Source organism: Marmota monax, unplaced genomic scaffold, assembly GCF_021218885.2.
Source record: "Marmota monax isolate L192 unplaced genomic scaffold, Marmota_monax_Labrador192_F-V1.1 WCK01_AAM20220418_F8-fsc00008, whole genome shotgun sequence".
Lineage (NCBI taxonomy): Eukaryota > Metazoa > Chordata > Mammalia > Rodentia > Sciuridae > Marmota > Marmota monax.
Window position 1 is genome coordinate 6,168,121 of NW_026694432.1, and position 17,897 is coordinate 6,186,017.

Genomic DNA, 17,897 nt, shown 5'->3' on the forward strand with positions numbered 1-17,897 from the left:
AGGTGTTCAAGGTGCAGGGGTGTGGGGCAGTTGTCAGGGGGTTAGAGGCCAAGGAAGCCACCAAAGACCTGAGCATAGGCAAACACTACTACCTTTGAGAAGTGGCAGTGCTGAGCCCCTGCCTGGCTAACCCTCCCAGCCAGGGGCATCAGAAATGCAGGAAAGGAGGCAGAGGCAGCCCAGTCTAAGTTAGCAGCTCTATTTACACCACAGCACCACCCACACTCCGGGTGGCCTCTCACGGCTTCTTGGCTTTCTTCACAGAAGATGAGCTGGAGGCCGATTCCCGTCGCTTCCTCTGAGGAGACACAGGAGGTGCTGAGGTCAGTTGTCCCCAAGGCCTGGTGTGTGTTTCACTCTCGGGGAAGATAATGCCCACCAGTCAACCCACTCCTGCCCTCCGCCATAGACCCTCAAAGAGGCAATAGTTCCCCTGCAGGCACTAGAGGGAATAGGGTCAGGGCACATTCCCCCAGCCCATCCAGGCTCTTACCGAATTGGGTGTGAGAGGTGCACCCACCACATCAATGATGGTGTCCTTAGTGGGGTCAGGGCCAAGTCCAGGTTCAGACACTGCTGACTCAGCAGAGGCTGGGACTGGCCCCACTGCTGGTGTGGTGGGGCCCCCCAGCACGCCTGCCCGGGCCAGTGCCTCATGCCGGTGCCGCAGCATCTGTAGCTCATACTCGCAGTTGGCGCAGGCCTGCTTGAGCTCATAGAGCAACACCAGGTCACTGCGCAGCTCATTGAACATATGTACCAGCTCCTCCGTGGGGGTGGGGCTCAGCTCTGCAGGCAAAGCAGAGCCAGACTGTAGCTAAAGGCCTGTAACAAACTGCCCACCCCCTGTCCAGCCTTCATCCACAGCCTCCAGTGGGTAGGTCCTGTGGGGCTCAGTACCACACTCACCCACACCAAGCTCCAGCAACATCTGTTCCAGGGCCTTGATCTTCTTCTGACCCACAGAGCTGGGCAGCTTCATCTGCAATGACCCAGGCAGCTAAGCCCTCTGCCCAACAAGAGGTTTAGGGGTTGAAAGGACCCAAAGATAGTGGGGTTGGGGGGAAGGTGCCTCCTGGAGGTAGCTATGGGCCAGAGAAGGAAACAGCCTAGAAGTGGAATATAGTGAAAGCTCTGACCTTAGACTGCCTACATCCCTCTGTGATCCTGATGAGGCCATCTCTATCTACAGCCACCCTTCTTACTGGCTGCAGCACTCAGGCCAACAGGAACCCAGAGCCCAGACAAACTAAAGGAGATAACTCACATACCCTCTGGCTTCGCAGTGTGACCCCTGCAGACTTGAAGTCTGGAAACTTGATCCCTGCAGTCTCAGGAACAGCCTGGGGAAGGAGTTATGAAGACCAAGGTGTCACGGGGGGAATGAGCCCAGAGTCATTCCCAGCACCCCACCAGCTCTGTGTGCTCTCAGAGCTCCCCACTTGAGTGGGGCCACTTGGCGCAGGACCCCTCCACCCCAAGCTGGGCTGGTTCAGGCTCCACACCGGCTTCTCGGCCTCCTTTTTCTGGGGTAGCTTCTTCTTGGGGGCCTTGCGTTCAGTGCGTCGCTGTTCTGCAGTGGTGTCCGCTGCTGTGATCAGCTTCTGTAGGTCCTGGCTGCGTTTCTCCCGTTCCTTCTTCCGGGCCTCAATCTTGCGCAGCTCCTGTAGCAGGTACTCCTCCTCTGCCACCTAGAAAAGGGAGAAGAGATGCTGAAAAGCGTGTGAGGGCAATCTGGAGAATGAGTGGACGGGGAGGCGAAGGGTGCTGGATTATCTCAGAGGGAAGGGACTAGATGGAAGTGAAGGAGAGCAGGGAGATGTCTAGGAAGCAGCAGGAATGGGCTGGAGGTGGAAAACTGGGGGTGAGGGTGGTAAGAGTTTACAGGATGGAGGCAATGAGCAAGGGGTGTAGGGCTTAGAGGAGAGGCAGTGGGGCTCACAGCTGACCTGCTCTGGGGTCCGGTTGTAGAGACGCTCCAGCTGTTCCTTCCGCCGTCGTTCATGCCCAGCATCAAATACTGGTATCTTGAGGTCTGTGCCTGGCACAGCCCGTACATTGGCAAGCTTAGCACAGATGTGGTAGTACCGCTCCTTCAGGTCCTCCACAGAACGCTTCTGAAAACCAAGATACACAGGGGGATAATTGAGCATGAAGGAAGCGTAGGCCCAGGGGTGGGCACACAAGCACATGCTTATACCAACTCACCTTGAACTGCTGGTGGTCATACCGGTCGTGGATAACTACAAAACGCAGGTCAAAACGGCGGCTTAGGTCAAAGAGGTGGTCAGTTTCTGCCTTAGTCCAAGCATCATCATGGAGATAGAGCTGGTACTCCTGCTCTGAATACACAGGCACCTGCACAGTCTACTGACACAGAGGGACAGTGGAAAAATACCCACATCAGGTCGTATCCAGCAGGCTCCAGCCCCATCATCAGAGCCCTTCCTGTTTACTGATAGTCTCTGAGGGGGACCAGGGCAAATCCTCTGTCTGTGCCCCTGGCAGAGGCCAGCCTAGAGTGAGGAAAGCACCTATCTGCTTGACTAGAACCATAGCAGCCTCTGGGCTGTGGCCTGTTGATGTACTCTAAAAGCAGCTTCACCGTCTTCAGCTTCAGAGCCTGGTAACAGGATACTGCTCCTGCCCCCATAGTAAAGGTGAGGGGACCACTTGTAAGCACTTCCGTGGAGTCCAAAGGTTAACTCTGGAGCCAGGCAGATGGCTAAATACACCCATCAGACTGAGAAATGGCCATGCAACTTTGTCTGAAGCACTATTGCCACCAAGTGGTGATAGTGGGATCTGCCGCTCCCCTGAGTTCTCCAAAGTCAAGCATCTAGAGACAGGGCCTGAACCTAGTCCCAATATATACAACTCTGCAACTGCCCCTTGGTCCACCATCCCACACCCCACTCCTCACGTCTCCTCTAGAGACAAATAGTACCAGCACAAGCTGAGTTTCTCAGTCAGAGACTCAAGGACTGACTCAATGCTAGACTGGACTGGGGAAGTTTTTCTTTTGCTTAATTAACAACACAGTTGTCTCCAATTGCCTCTGGGACACTTCCTATTGGAGGTTTCATGCTGTTCCTCTGGATTCAACTTAACATGCTCAGTACTAACTCATCACCCCTCTCAAACTGACATCACTAATCCAGGCCTAAGTCAGTGTCCCCCTCATCCAATCCAGTTGCCCAAGCCAGAAACCTGGCCGGCATCTTTAAATTTCTACCTCTTATTAAATCTGTGGCTTTGCCTCCAAAATCCCTCTCTATCTCCACTGCCACATCCTGGGATAGGCCAGCACCATCACTTGTCTGGCTCCTGGGACAGGCCAGCACCATCACTTGTCTGGCTCAGAAAAATAGCTTTCCATTGATCTCTCTTTATCCCCGTTCAAACCTCTGCCAATCAACTCTCCCTCTGCAGTCAAAATTGACTTTTGTGAACAGTGCTACTGAAAGGGCAGTATAGTCCTCTCTAGTCTACGGTGAAAATAGCAACTGAGCAGAAACACGGAAAACCTAACTGGGCTGGTTAATTTAATATGAAGAAACTTGTATTATCTTTTTTATCTTTATCAGTCTTTGATGGATTGAAAATAAAACAGAAATATGTCCTTCACCACAGATAATTTGAGATGCATGGTTCTAGAACAATGGATCTTACCACATTACACACTAAGCCTCCCACCTTCAAAATAAAGTGCCTTCAGCTGAGCACAGTGGCACATGCCTGTAATCCCAGTGGCTGGGGAGGCTGAGGCAGGAGGATCACAAGTTCAAAGCCAGCCTCAGAAACTTAGCAAGGTCCTAAGCATCTCAGTAAAACCTGTCTCAAAAACAAAAAAGGGCTGGATGCAGTGGCACATGCCTATAATCCCAGCAGCTCAGAAGACTGAGGCAGGGAGATCACAAGTTCAAAGTCAGCCTCAACAAAAGTGAAGTGCTGAGCAACTCAGTGAGAACCCTGTCTCTAAATAAAACATAAAATAGGACTGGGGATGTGGCTCAGTGGTTGACTGCTCCTGAGTTCAATCCCTAGTACTCCCCACCTCAAAAAAATAAAAAAGGGTTGGGGATATGGCTCAGTAGTTAAGCACCCCTGGATAAATCCCTGGTACCAAAAAATAAAGATAAAAAAAGGGCTAGGCACAGTGGCAACATGCCTATAATCCCAAGATCTTGGGAGACTGAGGCAGGAGGATTACAAGTCCAAAACTAGCCTCAGCAAAACTGAGGTGCTTTTAGTAAAAAAGAAAGTTTCTTCAATTTACAAACCCCTCAAGAGCAAGGATTATTTAGTTAATTTCCACCATTAGGTACCAGTGAATATCTACTGAATCAGTCAATGAACACATGAGTGAATGACCTGTCCTTCACAGACCCTAAGTTCCAGCCAAATGACCAGCAGTTTCTGGAACATAGCAGATCCTTCCCCTCTGCCTTTGTTATTGGCTGATATGCCTTTTCACTTCCACATTTCTTCTGCCTGTAATATTTTCATCCTTTTAATCTCCTTCAGGCATTATCTTCTCTGGAGGCTCTCTGGTTTCCCAGGCTTGATTATGTATCCCTTCTGTGCATTTAATTTTAAAAAGCCTAAAAACATAGTAACAGCATAGCCAATCCTGTTCTTGAGGCACTCACAGTGAAGTAAGGTATACCATTTATGTATTCATTCAACAAATATCATGGGCCTGTCTCACCTATGTCAGAAACATAGTGTTAAATAAGAATATGAGGTGAAGTGGTCTTCACCTCTCAGAGCTCAGAGTTGAGCTGAAAAAAAAAAAATTATTTTAGTAGTGGTGAATCTGAAGACAAAGGAATGCCTACTGTGCTAATAAGGGACACTGGGTCCAACATGGGGACAAGAGTTGGACAGAGAAGAGATAAATCAGGGCTCGTTTAAGGTTAAGTAAAAGTGTGCCAGGAATAATGGTGCACACCTGATACCAGAAATTCAGGAGGCTGAGGCAGGAGGACTGAAAATGCAAGGTCAGCTTGGGCAACTTAGCAAGACCCTGCCTTGAAATTTTTTAAAAAGGTTGGGGGTACTGGGAATGTGGTTCACTGGTTGTTCCCCTGGGTATAATCCCCAGTACTGTAAGAAAAAAAAAAAAAAAGATATTAATTAGAGCTGAGCTTAGTGGCACATGCCTATAATCCCAATGACTTGGGAAGCTAAGGCAGGAGGATCACCAGTTTGAGGACAGCCTTGGCATCTTAGTGAAACCTTGTCTTAAAATAAAAAATAAAAAGGGCTGGGGATTGGGCTGGGGCTATAGCTCAGTGGTAGAGCTCTTGCCTTGCAGATGTGAGGCCCTGGGTTCAAGTCTCAGCACCACATAAAAATAAATACATAAAAATATATATATATATATATACATGTATATATGTGTGTATATATATATATATGTATATATATATATATAAATATAAATAAATACACACACACACATATGGCTGGGATATTTATCTAAGGAAAAAAAAGGATGAAGATGTAGCTCAATGGCTGAGTGCTGCTGGGCTCAATCACTAGTATCACAAAAAAAAAAAAAAAAAAAAAGTTAAAAAGAAGTGAACTAGTAAGGGGAAATGGGAAAAGAATCCTAAGTAGAGTGGGCAATACAGAGAAAAACAGCATAATGTGCATGGGCCTGACAGAGAGAACATGTTGGGAAACAAATGCCGAAATGGAGAGATGCAAAAAGAGCCTGGCAAATTAGCAGAAGCCAGCTACAAGCCCTGCTACAGAGTCTAAAATTGTCCTGAAGGTGATAGGAACCAGCAGAGTTAGTTTTAAGGAAAACAAAAGGTCATAGTTCTTCTATCAAAGATCACCCCAACAGCAGTGAGGACAGAGAGGATAAACAAGAGTCTAGGGACCAGCTGTAATGCAGGTGGGAGGTAGAAAGGCCTGAGCTGCTTCAGGAAAGCAGTGAGAAGGGCGCAGATCAAGAGGCTTCAGGAGATAGAAACCACAGGGCTTGAGCGTGTAGGACCAGGGAGATGCCACCCAGGTTTCTGGCCTAAGCAAGGGAGTGGACAGGGAGCCACTGAGTGAGATGGGATCCATGGTGAGAAGGATTACTGGAGAAGATCATTAATTCATTTAACTCTGGCTTCATTCTCTGGCCCTGTAGTCACCCAAAACTCAAATCTGATCTTGACACTGTTCTGCTTAAAATCTGTCCATGTTTACCCAATGACACCAGAGTAAAGCCAAATTCTTGAGCCTGGATGCCAAGGCCTTACCTGACCTGGATGCTATTCACTGCTTGGGTGGCATCTCCCACCATGCCCCACCTTGGGTTTTTGGCATCTCCCACCATGCCCCACCTTGGGTTTTAGGATTCATCAGCATGGAAATGCCCACAGTATCCCATACACATGACCCTTTAAAATTATCATTTTATGGGGCTGGGGTTGTGGCTCAGTGGTAGAGTGCTTGACTTGCATGTGTGAGGCACTGGGTTCAATTCTCAACACTGCATATAAACAAATAAATCAATAAAATAAAGACCATCGACAATTTTTTAAATTGATCTTTTATGGTTTTGCTCATGCTATTCCCTTTGCCCAAAAAAATTATTACATGCCTTTCCTAATACCACCTGGTGACATCCTTCATGAAAACTCAGACTCTTTAACAACTCCAGAAAACTTCCATGATCATCAGGCCCTCCCAATATTGCATGTATCCCACCAGATTGTGATTGCCTCTACCCCTACCCCCACCATCCTAACAATATGAGGTTTTTGTTTGTTTGTTTGGTACCAGGGATTGAACTCACGGGCACTTGACCACTGAGCCACATCCCCAGCCCTATTTTGTATTTTATTTAGAGACAGGGTCTCACTGAGTTGTTTAGCGCCTCACCATGGCTGAGGCTGGCCTTAAACTCTTGATTCTCCTGTCACAGCCTCCCGGAGCGGTTGGGATTACAGGCTTATGCCACTGCATTTTTGTGCCCTCAATTGTTAGACCTCAACTTGGCATGGTGCAGTATTTACTAAACACAAAGTGAACATTATTTTGTCTTCACCTCAACCTGTCTCATCCCACCTCCCTCCCACTCTGTCAGAGGCCTTGCCTTATGGCTGTTCCTCCCCAGCCTTATATCTCCTGTCTCTCCTTCACTGGCTTAGGGATGATGATGAAATGGAGGAAAACCTGGTTTGGGATGTGGGGAGTGATGGATTCACATGTGGCCATGCTCAGTCTGAGAAATCTGTGAGCCATCCAGGGGAAGGTGTCCAAGTACAGTTGGATATACTGGACTGAGAGGAAAGGGTGTTCCAAGCAAGAACACCTGTGAGGCCTCATTGTACAGTGGCTAAGTCTTGGACAGGAATTCCAATCTAGTCTAGCTCTACCTCTTACTGGCTGGGTAAGTCTGGATAAGGTCCTGCTCTGGCTGAATCTTAATTATTCAAACCAGAGATAATTCAATTTGGATTAGAATGCTGGCAGAGAGGATGGAGAATATAGGCAGAAATATGATTTACTGTGGAAACAATCAGCAGGACTCGATGATGTATCACAACAGTCTAGTTTAAATGTCACCTTCTCAGAGAGGCCCTCCATGACCACCCTATCTAAAAGTAGGCCTCCCCTACACCTAGATGTTCATTCTGCATCTCATTTCATATTCATTTATATCCTGGTTTCATTTTATTGATGTGATATAAAATAAGTTGGATTCTTTTAACTGAAAGAATCCAACTTATTTTATTTCCTTAGATGATTGTTAACTGCCTTCTCGTGCTATCTCTTTGTCCTGCTGTTGAGACCTAAGGGAGAAGGCTGTCAAGTATGATTCCCAAGTGGGTGGATACTAGTGCCATTCAGTGAGATGGGGAACGGATTTGGGGGCAGAAAATGGAAATGAGTTTTGCTCAGGGGTACCAATTTGATGTGATGTACCTATGGGGCATTCTGAAAGATCTGTCAGTAAGTGACATCTATAGACACACTACAGAGAAAACACAGAGTGAAAAAAACATGTAGGCTACAGCTCTGAGAAACAGAAGGATTTGAAAGGCTAAGAGAAGTCACCAAGAAACAAAGTTGTTTCAGGGAAGGATAGGATCTCATGGGCAGAAAAGACCTATAGAATCCCATTTAGCATTTATTTGACATGAGGACTGAGTGGGTAACCATGGCTGGACCAAGCATACATCTAGAGCCAACCCTAGGAGACAAGAGAGCTCATACATATGGCTCAGAGTAGGTGGGCAGCATCGGCCTGTGTCCAAATGGTGTAGCTCACCTTATTGAACCTGGCGAAAGGGTAGTCCTTGCCTTCCTCTGCTGCCCGTCGCCAGTGGAAAAACATAGCTCCATCCTTTCGGGCTGGGTTAGTGAATGGCATCCACTTCCAGGGTCGCACCTTCTTGGAGCCCAACTTGGCTTTCACTGTGCGGTAGCCCTGACCAGTGTCACTGGGTAACAGTGGGGGTGCATCCCTGGCAGTAGGATTTAGGGAGGTGTAAGGTTAGAATCAGAAGGGCTCTAGGAGCTGATTTACCCTTGAGCAAGGAAGTCATGTCCTAGATTAAGACATCTGAGGTCCTCTCACATCCTGCTCAGCAAGCAGGAGCCCTGACTGAAGAGGGAAGGTAAGGAGAGAACTGGAAGAAAAAAACCAGGAGTCAGGGATATGGTGGTTAGGTCAGGGGCCAGAGAATGGGAATTGGGGATTCCAAATACTTGCTTCTTATCAGAGTAGAGCAGGGCATAAACTTCCCGGTGCATGCCCTCAGGCCTCTTGAAGGTTAGTGTCTCAGAGGACTTCTTGGACTTTTTCTGAGGAAGAAAACAAGGAAGGAACCACAACCTAGACCTCCTTTCCCTAAAATTCTTTAGCTCAGCACAATCCCTGAACAAACCATCACAAGAACAGTTACACACATACTAACATTATGATGACACACTTTAAAGGCACAGAAATCCACTTTCTGGAGTGTACCCAGTCTGAGCAGATCATTCCCCTTTCCTCCCTCATCTAATAGAGCCTTGATATGTCAAAATTGAAGATCCTCTCCCCATCTCTCAGACTAATAACACAACATCTTGGTCTCCACCCCCAATAATTTTCTCTCTTTTGTCCTCTCATCTCTTGGAGGTGCCCCACTCTCTTGGTCCCCTCCACTCCCACAGTGTCCCACCTCTCCATCATCCATCTTATGGAGGATGATACTTTCTCTGTACCATAATGTCACACCTTTCTATCGTGCATCTCACTAGAAGTGTACCACTCCACCACCTCTCCCGTCGTCACCCCCTCACTCCTCATTACCCCCATGCTTTCTGATACACCTGTTACCTTGTCCGGGTTGATAATGTCTTTCTTGCTGATGGTCCCGGAGGCTGCATCACCCTCTGGACCCCCGAGTTCTAGAATATCCCGTACATCCGCACCCGTAGCCATCACGCCTGAGAGATTGGGGGAGCACCCCCTAGGTCAAGGGTCAGTGCCTGAGAGACCACGTTCAGGCCAGGGGGCGGGTCCACTCCGGACCCGAGTGGGGGCGGGGTGAAGAGGAGGGCGGCAAGGAAAGCGGTCCCAGTCAGGTCGGGGTTCTGCGTATGTCCCGTTGCTTGGGTGTCCGTAACAGCCTCATTCACCTCCTTGTTCCTCACCCCTGCTCCTCCACACCTGGGTCTGCCAGCTGCGTTTCCCTGCGCCGCTCCCCTAACACCGCAAAGCCTCGGGCAGAAACTTCCGGTTGTACACGTTAGAAACACAGCCGACAGAAACACTTCCGGTCTGTGCTTGGAGGAAACAGAGCCGGCTAGCAACCCAGTGTGAAAGCTACTAACCGCGCGGAGTTTATCACAGTCCTGTCCTCCCGCGACCCCACTCAAGATGGTACGCCGCCCGGTTTCCGGCTTTTGCCTTCTGTGTTGCTCCATTGCATCTCGGGGAGTGGAAAGAAAAAGAAAAGCTCACAGCCTTGTGACGTTAGGAAGTCAATTTATCTTAACCTGTTTCCTTTTTTTTTTCCTCTTCCCTTTTTTTTTTTTGAGGGGGGGGCGGGAGCAGTAACCAGGGATTGAACTCAAGGGCACTCGACTACTGAGCCACATCCCCAGCCCTATTTTGTATTTTATTTAGAGGCAGGGTTTCACTGAGTTGCTTAGCCCTCGCCATTGCTGAAATTGGCTTTGAACTCGCGATCCTCCTGCCTCAGCCTCCCAGCCACTGGGATTACAGGCGTGCGCTACTGCGCCTGGCTTAACCTGTTTCTTAATTTACAAAATGAAAATTGTAGTAATACCCGCCTAAGTGAAATACTAATAATCCATGTAAAATATCAGCTCAGTGCCTGGGACATTTTTAATTAAATGAATTAGTGATAGTAATTGCCTTTGTTTATTAAATATTAACGTGTACCTGTGTTAAATTTGGCATCAAAGAGATAAACTAGACAGGCCAAGCAGCCCTGGGTGGCTACCAAGATGGAGTCTGGACCTTTACTTGCACCTCCTGTGATGGAAGTGGCTTTGAGTTTGGGGCCTCTGGGGCTTTTCTTGAACCCAGATTCCTGGAACTTCCCCAGTCCGGGAGCTAGCTGCACTATTTTGAGTTACAAAGAGGCTCAAAACACAGCTTCAAGTAGGGAGCTACTGGAAGAAGTATCCCCAAAAGGAAGAAATCTGCTGACATCCCTGGAGAAAGAAACAGGAGGTCCTGAGGAAGAGCAGAAGTGACAGAGGAAGCAGCTCCCAGCTTCAGCCTCTGCAAATCACCTGCCAACATGGAGGATACATGGGCAATTAGTGTGGGGCATAAATTGGGGCTTGTTAAGGCATTGAGACCATAAGCTAAGACCTGCCAAAGATCCCCACAAGTACTAGAGGATCTATACAAGTTAGATATAAATGTTGCATCCTATCATCTGAACAGGAGAAGGGGATACAACCACTGCAGCCCAAGCCCAAAACTCTGGAGAACTATGCCTGGAAGTACAAACCTTGTCCTGTTCCTGACTGATTCCTGGCTGGATCTACTGAATTCCAGTTTCTGGGGGAACCTAGGTCTTGCAGCAAAAATTGCCCTCAGGGTAAAGGAATGGTCCTTGGAGCCAGAAGTAAAGCACTGGGAATGAGACTTGTGCCTCTGCCTTAAGCACTTGACCTTACTTATAGTTAATTAATTGTGTCAGTATTTGTTTAATTAATTATGTAAGACAGTGATGCTAATATGTAAATTAGTATGTGTGCCAGGCACAGTTCTTGGACTTGGGGATGCAATAGGTGAATGAGATAGAAATATTTCCTGTGGAGGTTTTATTTTGTGGGCAAAGAGAATATAAACAATAAAATCCATTATGTAACTTTTGATCGTGATAAGAGCTGTGAAGGAAATAAAAGAGTAATAGCATGGAATAGTGTGGTCAGGGAATGTTTCTCCAGGGAGTCAAAATGTGAACTAGGATTGAAACAACAGAAATAGCCACGATATCTGGAGAAGGAATGTTTCAGGCAGGAAGAAAAGCAAGTGCAAATTTCCTAAAACAGAAGGTGCCCTATTTTTTAAGGGAAATAGATAAAGAAGGTGTTATGGTTTGGATCTTAAATGTCCCCACAAAGGCCCATATGGTAAAGTCTTTGTCCCTAGCCTTATTGGAAGGTGATAGAAACTTCAGGAGGTGGGACCTACTGGAAGGAAATTAGGTCATTGGGAACATGCCCTTGAAGGGAATATTTGGATCCTAGCCCCTTTCCGCACCCCTGTCTCTCCCTGTTCCTCCTCTCTGCTTTCTGGTTGTCATGAGATAAAAGGCCTCCTCCATCACCCATTCCTACCACAATGTTCTACCACAGGCTCAAAATCAATAAGGCAAATCAACCAGGGGCTGAAACTGCGATCCAAAATGAACTTTTCCTCCTTTAAGTTGTTTACCTCAGGATTTTGTCACATCAATGGAAACCTGACTAATACCCAGTATGGTGCGTCTTTCGAGAGAGGGGGAGCACAGGAAGAGCTGAGATCAGAGGTAGGCATTGTGGGCCATGGCAAGGAGTTGAGTTTTACTGTAAGGACCATATGACATCCTCCCGTCTCTTCACCAAGACTACAAGCTCCTTAAGGATGCATTGGGTCTCAACTTCTGAACCTGAACTATTTCTCAGAGCTTGTTTCTTCATTTGAAAAATGGAAAGTGTGTGGGCTGGGGTTGTGACTCAGTGGCAGAGCCTTGCCTAGCACATGTGAGGCACTGGATTCCATCCTCAGCACCACATAAAAAAATAAGTAAATAAAGTTTAAAAAGAATTCTGTTTTTTTTTTTTTAAGTGAAAGTGTGCCCTATTTGGAGAAGCTCCTCAGAAAGACACTATGGGGAAAAGGAGGCAGTCATACATGGAGTAATGGAGATCTGATTTGAACTTTATCAGGTTAGTAATAGAGCACATTTCCACACTAACAAGATAAGGACAAATGTTCCAATTTTTAAAATGCGCCAAGAGCATTAGAAGAAGTTGTAGAAATAGTACAATAGCTAATGAACATATGGGTAAGTGTTAAGCCTCACTAGTAATCAAAGAAATTAAGATTTTAAAACCACAAAGGGGTACTATTTTGTTGTCTATCAGATAGGTAAAACTTTTAAATAACTGCGATACCCATTCTTGTCCAAGATATAGATGAAATAGACATTAGCATATGCTGTTGGTAGAAATGTGTTTTCATTTTTGTTCATAAATTCATTCAACAAATATTTGTTTGGTACTTATTGTATGCCATTTACATATATACTCTCATATGCCAGGCACTATACTAGGCCTTGGATATGTAGCAGTAAAGAAGGCAAACTTCATTACTGCCTTCAGAGAGTTTATGTTCTCTCCCTTTTATAAGTGTGTCTATGTAGAGAAAAAAAATCGGAAAAGAGAAGCCAAAATTATACCATTGGTAGTTTCTATTTAGGCACTTTATATGTTCTCCCTTTTGCCTATAGGTATTTTCTATGCATCTTATAATGAATGTGTATTTCTTTTATAATAAAAGGAAAGAAGGAAGGAAAAGAGAGAAGGAAGACAGACCCAGCAGGGCTGTGGAGCATGGACTGGGCCGCAGTGAGGAGACCAGGACTCTCTGGGAAACATTTGGGAAACGACTAAGGCAGGGGTGGATTCCATCATGTCATCTGCAAATAATGAAGTAAGCCTAAACACTTATTTCTTCTTCTTTTAGCATTGGCCAGGGTCACAGAAATAGGCAAACAGCAGCTGTGGTAGTGGGCATCCTTGTCTTATTCCTGATTTTAAAGGGAGTGTACTTAAAGTTTATCTTTCTTTTTGCTTTTTTTTTTCCTGCATCTTTTCTTTTTGACTGGAAATTGAACCCAGGGACACTTTACCACTGAGTCACATCGCCAGTCCTTTTATTTTATTTTATTTATGTATTTATGTATGTATGTATGTATGTATTTATTTATTTATTTATGCCAGCGATTGAACTCAGGGACACTTGGCCACTGAACCATATCCCCAAGCCCTATTTTGTATTTTATTTCGAGAAAGGGTCTCACTGAGTTGCTTAGCTCCTCACCATTGCTGAGGCTGGCTTTGAACTCAGATCCTCCTGCCTCAGCCTCCTGAGCTGCTAGGATTATAGGCGTGTACCACCACACCCAGCCCTTTTTATTTCTTTATTTCAAGATAGGGTCTCACTACATTGCCAAAGCTGGCCTCAAACTTGTGATCCTCCTGCCTGGGCCTCCAAAGCTTCTGGGATTACAGGTGTATGCTACCACAATCAACTCAGTTTTCTAATAATTGTTTATCCTCTAGTCATAAATAGGTGATAAGCTGGCAAAATTTTTTATTAATTGATATATTCATATGAATTATCTCCTTTAGTCTATTAATGAAGTGAGTTGACAGATTTTCTGATGTTACATTCACAGAATGAAATCCATCTGATCACAATGCATCTTGGCTTCAGGTAGCTAATATTTTATTTAGAATTTTTAAATAACCTATTCATAAGTGAAATGGACTTATACTTTTATTTACTTATAACTATCTTTATCTAATTTTAGAGTCAAGATTATGCTATTTAGCCAAGCACAGTGGTGCACTCTCTTCATCTAAAAAACCAAAACTTTTTTTGTTTTGTTTTTTTAGATGAAGACAGTCTTTGTCACTTCAATTTCTTTAATATTTATTGTCCTAGTTCCTCTTCATTTCAATATTGGTAGTTTGCATTTTCCCCGCAAGTATGGCTAAAGTAAAAAAAAAAAAACAAAAAAAAAAAACTAACAATACAAAATTTTGGTGAAGATATGGTGCAGCATAACTCCTCTATATTATTGATGGAAATTAAATTATTATGACCACATAGGAACATCATTTGACATTATTTACTAAAGTTAAATATACATAAACCTGCTGTCACAGCAGTTCTGCTCCTGGGTAAGTTCTCAAGAGAAATGCTCATGTTCACCAAAGACATAAACAAAACATCAGAATGGTATTATTCATAGTTGTTCCAAGCTGAAAATATTCAAAAGTCTCTTGCCTGGTAAGGTGGTACAGGCCTGTAATCTCAGGTCCTTCAGAGGCTGAGGGTAGAGGATCACAATTCAAGGCCAGCCTCAGCAACTCAGAGAAACCCTGTCTCAAAAAACAAAAAGCGGGCTGGGACTGTAGCTCATGTGAGGCACTGGGTTTGATCCTCAGCACACATATAAATAAATAAATTAATTAAATAAAGATATTGTGTCTATCTACAACAAAAACAAAAACAAAACAAAAAGGGCTGGGATGTGGTTCAGTGGTAGAGTGTCTCTGAGTTCAATCCCTGTACTCCCCAGCCCTTGAACCCAAAACCAAGTGCCATACTGACTCATCCTAAATCCCAGATAATGAAAACTTAAGCGTTTCCAATTTGATTACTGACTCCCTAACAAAGACAACTTTATTCCTGACTTTTGCAGTGCTGACTTCTGACAACATATGATCTTTAGATAGGATAAGTATGCGAGAAAATTGCTGTTTCTCCACCACAAACAAATGGGTAACTTTGTCTGTCTTGTTCATCTTGTATTTTCACTTGATGAGCCAGTCCTTCTAGTCTGATTTCCCTTATAAACTTCTTTGTTAAAGGGAATGCTTTTGCTTTCCAAACTAACTTAATAAATATGTACTAAAGTAAGAGAGAGGGTGCTACACCTTGTACCACCCACCATGAAGAAAGAGTTGCAAAGGTTGGTGGGTATCTTTGGGCTTGCAGGCTGTACGGTACCTTTGTTCATGCTCTGCCTTTTTATCCAGTGACTGGTAAGTTTTGAAAGGAACTTGGCTCCAAAGGAGCTCTATGGGAGGTCTGGGTTAGAATGTAAGCTGTGCTCCTAGTTGGGCCTGGTTATGGAACACATCCAATGATGCTGAAAGTATTTTGTTGCAAAGATCTAATATTTGCCTTCTTCTGACCCAATAGGAGAATCATAGCACAGACACCCAGGGTTCTGGAAGAAGTCCTTAATCTCACCTGCAAACAATTGCCACCTTTGGAAAACCAGCTTCTGGCTGACAACTGGGCTCTGGAAGAAGCTGATCGCCTGACTATGAAACACTAATGGGAACTGCCCAGCATGAACTGAAAATTATCCAATCCATTGAACCGTAAAGTTGGAGATGCAAGTCAGCATTCCATTATAAAATTTAAGGAGTTTATTCTTTATTCTTTATAAATATTTAAAGCTGTAAATTTCACTGCTTTAGCTGCACCTTGCAAATTTTAAATTTTGTTATCATTCTAATTTCCTTTATGATTGCTTTGGCCAATGATTATTTGGAAGTATGTTGCTTAATTTCCAAATATTTGAGTTTTCTAGATATCTTATGATTATTGGTATCTAATTTAATTCCACTGTAGTCAGAGAATTTATTCCATATGATTTAAATCCTTTTAACTTTATTGAAACTTGTTTTATGGCCTAGCATATGGTCCATTAGTGAACATAGCACATGTACTTGGGGGAAAAGAAGCGTATCCTGCAATTGTTTGGCATGAGGTTCTATAAATGTCAATTAGGTCAATATGATTGACAGTAGTTCATATCATTTATGTCTTGATTATTTTTTTTCTAATATTCCATTGATTGCTAAGAAGGGTGTTAAAATCTCCAACTATAATTGTAGAATTGTCTACCTCTTTTTAAAATTTTATCCATTTTTGCTCGACATATTTTGAAGCTCTATTACTAGGAAAATATACATTTATAATTGTTATGTTTTCCAGGTGAATGGACCTTTGTATCATTACAAAATATCCATATTTATCTCTGATAATAATCTTTATATTGACATGTACTTTATCTGATATTATAACCACTCCAGACTTTGTAAGCTTACTGTTTGCACAGTAGACCTTTTTCCTCCATTTTTCCCCAACTTACTTGTATGTTTATACTCAAAGTAGTTATTTGAGTTTGCCTCTTTTTGTTCATTTGAACCATCTCTGTCACTTAAGCCCATAGGGGTTGGTTGAGGGATAAGCAGGAAAGGAGAACATTGTGGTCCTGGTCTCGTTTGTACCCTTTCTACTTGATGACAAATTGCTATAAGACACTAGAGACTTTGTGCCAGATCAAATAGTTTTCAGGTTATGACAGACAGGTTAAGTTTCAAGATCATGTGGTAATCCCCTGGACATTTAGTCTATGTGAGGGCCCAGGAGCAAGATGAAGTTGTTTCTCAAAAGGAGTTCAGCAATTTGCTAAAGATGACATGGCTTTCTTCACATATTCTAGTGACTTCTTCTGCAGTCTTCCTATACTTCCCCCACACACATTAGGAATTGAACCCAGGGACGCTTTACCACTGAGCTACAACCCCAGTCCTTTTTATTTATTTATTTATTTATTTATTTTATTTTGAGACAGGATCTCCCTGAGTTCCTGAAGACCTCGCTAAATAGCTGAGACTGGCCTGGAACTTGTGATCCTCCTGTCTCAGGCTCCCAAGTCTCTGTGCCATCACACCCAGCTCCCTTGGGTTTGCTATATGTTCCATCAGAATAGTGACCTAAACATGATTAGAGTGTGGGTCATGGAAATCAGCTGGCATATCTGCTTACATAGCAGCCTAGACCACTTGAGGACTTTTTTCTTAGATTTCCTCTCAAAACTGCAGCCATTCAGGTAACTGAAATTATCTTTCAGGTAAATGGGCAGGTATAAGACACCCAAATATGGGGTGTGTTGCCTCAGAATTCCAAGAAGGCAGCCAAATACTATATTTCAACTAATCTAAGATGTCTTCAGTTGTAAAGTACACTACTGATATTCCACTGTGAATAATTTTTTTAAATGCTGTCAATAAAACCATGATATGCCATTGATCATGGGATACACTGGCATATTAAAACTGGGGGGATGATGACAACCTTATAAATGCACTAAATGCCACTGAATTTTTCACTTTAAAATGGTTAATTTTACATTGTGTTGATTTCATCTCAATAAATAACTTATGTCCTTTAGAATCAATGATATTTGTATTATTCTTCTTTCATATACCTTTCAGAATGTAAAATGAATTAACTTGTGCTTAGAAGGGGACGTGGTGATATGGCCTAGAACACTGGACCTCCAGAAATATCACTGAGATGTATTTTCATGGGATTTACTCACTTCATTGAATCTGAAATGCTTTGATCCTGGTGCATTTTTTTTTTTTAGAGAGAGAGAATTTTTTAATATTTATTTTTTATTTTTTGGCAGACACAACGTCTTTATTTGTATATGGTGCTGAGGATGGAACCCAGCGCCGTGCGCATGCCAGGCGAGCACACATCCCCAGCCCCAGTCCTGGTGCATTCTTGATTTACCAGAAAATGTCAACAGAAAGCTTTCCCAGCCCCACCCCCC

At 44.1% G+C, this 17,897-nt stretch overlaps 1 protein-coding gene and 1 long non-coding RNA gene across 4 annotated transcripts; one reads left to right on the forward strand and one right to left on the reverse strand.

The window, feature by feature from the left end:
* Positions 1–183: 183 nt before the first annotated feature.
* Positions 184–9,712, reverse strand: Dmap1 (DNA methyltransferase 1 associated protein 1). 2 transcript variants are annotated; one of them, XM_046469480.2, is made up of 10 exons: positions 9,338–9,712; positions 8,726–8,817; positions 8,282–8,477; positions 2,209–2,367; positions 1,950–2,117; positions 1,506–1,691; positions 1,272–1,343; positions 910–982; positions 494–789; positions 184–358 (listed from the first exon to the last, which is right to left on the reverse strand). In XM_046469480.2, exons 1-10 carry the CDS (start codon positions 9,440–9,442, stop codon positions 239–241), a joined length of 1,467 nt encoding a protein of 488 aa, XP_046325436.1. In that variant the 5' UTR covers positions 9,443–9,712; the 3' UTR covers positions 184–238. The 2 variants fall into 2 exon arrangements, with proteins under 2 accessions (XP_046325436.1, XP_046325437.1); XM_046469481.2 differs by having other exon boundaries at positions 184–298; positions 9,338–9,710.
* Positions 9,713–9,791: 79 nt separating this feature from the next.
* On the forward strand, positions 9,792–17,516 carry LOC124110269 (uncharacterized). 2 transcript variants are annotated; one of them, XR_006857241.2, is made up of 4 exons: positions 9,792–9,883; positions 12,314–12,414; positions 13,028–13,180; positions 15,464–17,516. It is a non-coding gene; the product is annotated as an uncharacterized LOC124110269 (long non-coding RNA). The 2 variants fall into 2 exon arrangements; XR_006857242.2 differs by lacking the exon at positions 9,792–9,883 and adding an exon at positions 10,072–12,014.
* The last annotated feature ends 381 nt before the right edge of the window (positions 17,517–17,897 follow it).

Excerpts from the sequence above, each read along its gene's own strand:
- Dmap1 (XM_046469480.2), bottom strand. The coding sequence starts at position 9,442 with ATGGCTACGGGTGCGGATGTACGGGATATTCTAGAACTCGGGGGTCCA. Across the intron at positions 2,118-2,208 it reads ATGACCACCAGCAGTTCAAG|AAGCGTTCTGTGGAGGACCT; the intron begins GTGAGTTGGTAT and ends CTTGGTTTTCAG. Across the intron at positions 359-493 it reads CACCTCTCACACCCAATTCG|AGTGAAACACACACCAGGCC; the intron begins GTAAGAGCCTGG and ends ATCTTCCCCGAG.